The sequence below is a fragment of the Aplysia californica genome, unplaced genomic scaffold, assembly GCF_000002075.1.
Source record: "Aplysia californica isolate F4 #8 unplaced genomic scaffold, AplCal3.0 scaffold00068, whole genome shotgun sequence".
NCBI lineage: Eukaryota > Metazoa > Mollusca > Gastropoda > Aplysiida > Aplysiidae > Aplysia > Aplysia californica.
This window is the reverse complement of record NW_004797338.1, coordinates 890,390-892,869: the sequence shown is the minus strand read 5'-3', so window position 1 is coordinate 892,869 and position 2,480 is coordinate 890,390. Positions and strand designations below refer to the sequence as shown.

General features: G+C 49.0%; 1 protein-coding gene across 2 annotated transcripts in view; it reads left to right on the top strand.

The window, feature by feature from the left end:
• Window positions 1–2,480, top strand: part of LOC101862711 — an 88,716-nt gene that overhangs the window by 42,112 nt on the left and 44,124 nt on the right. For both annotated transcript variants that reach the window (XM_005093725.3, XM_005093724.3), the window contains one exon: window positions 811–2,456. In XM_005093725.3, coding sequence (XP_005093782.1) covers window positions 2,003–2,456 — 454 coding nt within the window. In that variant the 5' untranslated portion in view covers window positions 811–2,002. The remainder of the gene's footprint in view (window positions 1–810; window positions 2,457–2,480) is intronic.

The window sequence follows — 2,480 nt, the reverse complement described above, 5'->3', positions numbered from 1 at the left end:
GAAAAAGAGGTAAAAGTAAGAGTGGAGGGTAGGTGGGTGCGTGAGTGTGTATGTGTATGTGTGTGTTTGTGTGTGTGTGTGTGAATGTATGTGTGTGTATGTATGTATGTGTGTATGTGTGTGTTTGTGTGTGTGTGTGTGTGTGTGTGTGTGTGTTGTTTTTTTCAGGAGGAGGAGGGGGGCATTAAGAGTTACGTTGTGTGTACTTTGTTACAGTAGTAAAAAATATTATAGGAAAGAGCCCATAAAGAAAGGAATTGGACATTTCGTCCTTGGCCGCTGTAAATTCGTTTTTGTTTTGTTTTTCAGAGAGTCAACTTTATGGGAATCGAAGGCGTGAAAGATAAATAGGGCACTTGTAAAGAAGAGAAAGAAACGGGGGCGTACGCATTCATTTATTCTTCCCACAATCGTTTCTGTTCATTCGTAAAAAAGCGATGTCCTTGTGAGATTACTGTTGTATCGGAGCCACAAAACGAACGGGATGAACTAAAAAAAAGGGGGACACATTTTTGCTGATGCTGCAAAGTGCTTTCACGTGACTATTGTGCAAGCATAGCCTGGTTGTATGTATGTGTGTGTGTGTGTGTGTGTTTGTTTGTTCGTTTGTTTGTTTGTGTGCGCTTGTGTGTGTGAGCGTGTGTGTGTGTGTGTGTGTGTGTGAGCGTGTGTGTGTGGGTGTGTTTGTGTGTGTGTGTGTGTGTGTGTGTGTATAGATAGGTTCACGTTTTGAGGTTTGACAGTGCTGCTGAGTTGGTCGCATTTCTCTCACTGTCTCTCTTTTTCTCTCTCTCTCCCTCTCCTCCGCAGGTCGTGACAGTCGAGGGCCGACGCGCAGCACTCAATGAGGGGACCCTGCCACAGACTACAGCCCGCCGCATCTTACTACTACCAGCGCTCTTCGCGGACTTAGAAACCGTAGCCAGTCGCAACCTGATTGTGTGCTCCAGTCACTGGTGATGGTGGTGGTGGCCGTGGCGGTAGCCGATGCCTCTGTGAAGACGACGATCCTTGGTGTGACCGGCGCTATAACCAGCAACTCACCACAACTAGGTAACTTGTACTGACAGACAACCCGTCGTCTCGAACGACTGTGCTGGTGGCCGCCCTCCCGCGGCACGTTCCTGGTCCTTCCTGGTCGGATCGTGGGCCGACATCGACGTCATCCTAGACCGCCCGGTTGTGGGGCCTATCTCAGTACCCACTGAACCCTGGGTTCTCCGCACCTCATCCCTCCCCGCCTTTGTTTTTGTTCGTTGGCCGCCGAGCCCTTCAAATACAGGATCGTGTTACACTATTGTAGGAACGTGTTGTGGATCGGGGGGTGCTGGGTTATGATTTCCTCTATCTAAATAATTGCTTTAGAGTACATGGATTTAGAGACGACAGACTTCTGATATTGTGGCAAAGAGAGAAAAAGAAACCAACCAAGAAACTGGGCCCGGATTCTGTCAGAAGCGCTCACCAAATAGTTCTTTCATGATGACTTGGTCTTCCGGCTCTGGTGGAGATAAGTCGCGCCTCTCTCTGTTCGCTCGTTGTGATGGCTACTGAGGACGTCTTTACAGTGGCATTTCAAGGCTGACGAATGAGCAGCTTAGATCTGTCCGTGCCTCGTTAGAACCTCTGAACCGCGCTGGGAATTATTTCATCTCTGAGAGGAAGCAAACAGGCATCGACTTTAGATCACTGGCCTGTTTGACGAAACAATATTCCACTCCTGTGCTTTGAGGTGTGCGGGACTTGTTTCACCACCAGGGAACTCTCATTGTTGAACTGGACTATATTTCACCAAGTGCCCGCTAAAGAGAAACTCACAGCACGCCCTCTGAACACGTGGATATTTATTTCACAAGAACACCGTGAGAAGAACGGCACCATGGCTCCAATTCACACAGTGCTATCATCACATTCTATATTTCTACGAGCAACGATACATTTCATTTGAACCGAGTGCTCACTGCAGGGACAAGCTCCTCTCACCTTCCTTCCCACCGTCTCAATGTACGGCCCTGGCATCAGAATGGATCGTGTGAACTTCGTACGAACGTTGTCCTCTTGCAGTACCGTCGGCCTCATCCTTGTCCTTCTCTCAACCACAGTCCCTCCTACAGTTGACTGCAATGGCACGATTTCTTCAGCAATGCTCAATCAAACGATCCGAGAAAAAATCAGAGCCCAGCGGCTACTGGAACAAATCAAGCATAAACTAAACACTTCTACGCCGTCCGACATCTCCGTTATCTCAGGTATCCCTCGTAGGCTGCACTCCAGGCCTCAGCACCAGTCATCCTCGACCAAATTTAACCTCAACAATGCCAATATTTTGTATCCCGGAACGGACGCCCAGACACGCTACAATCAGAGTTGGCCACTGGTCAACCCCAAACCGCCCACCAAAACCGTCCTCCGGCCGGCGATGCCATGGAACAGCATCATTCCCGCGGTGGGTGTCGGTGAGTACATCATCTTTCATTTCA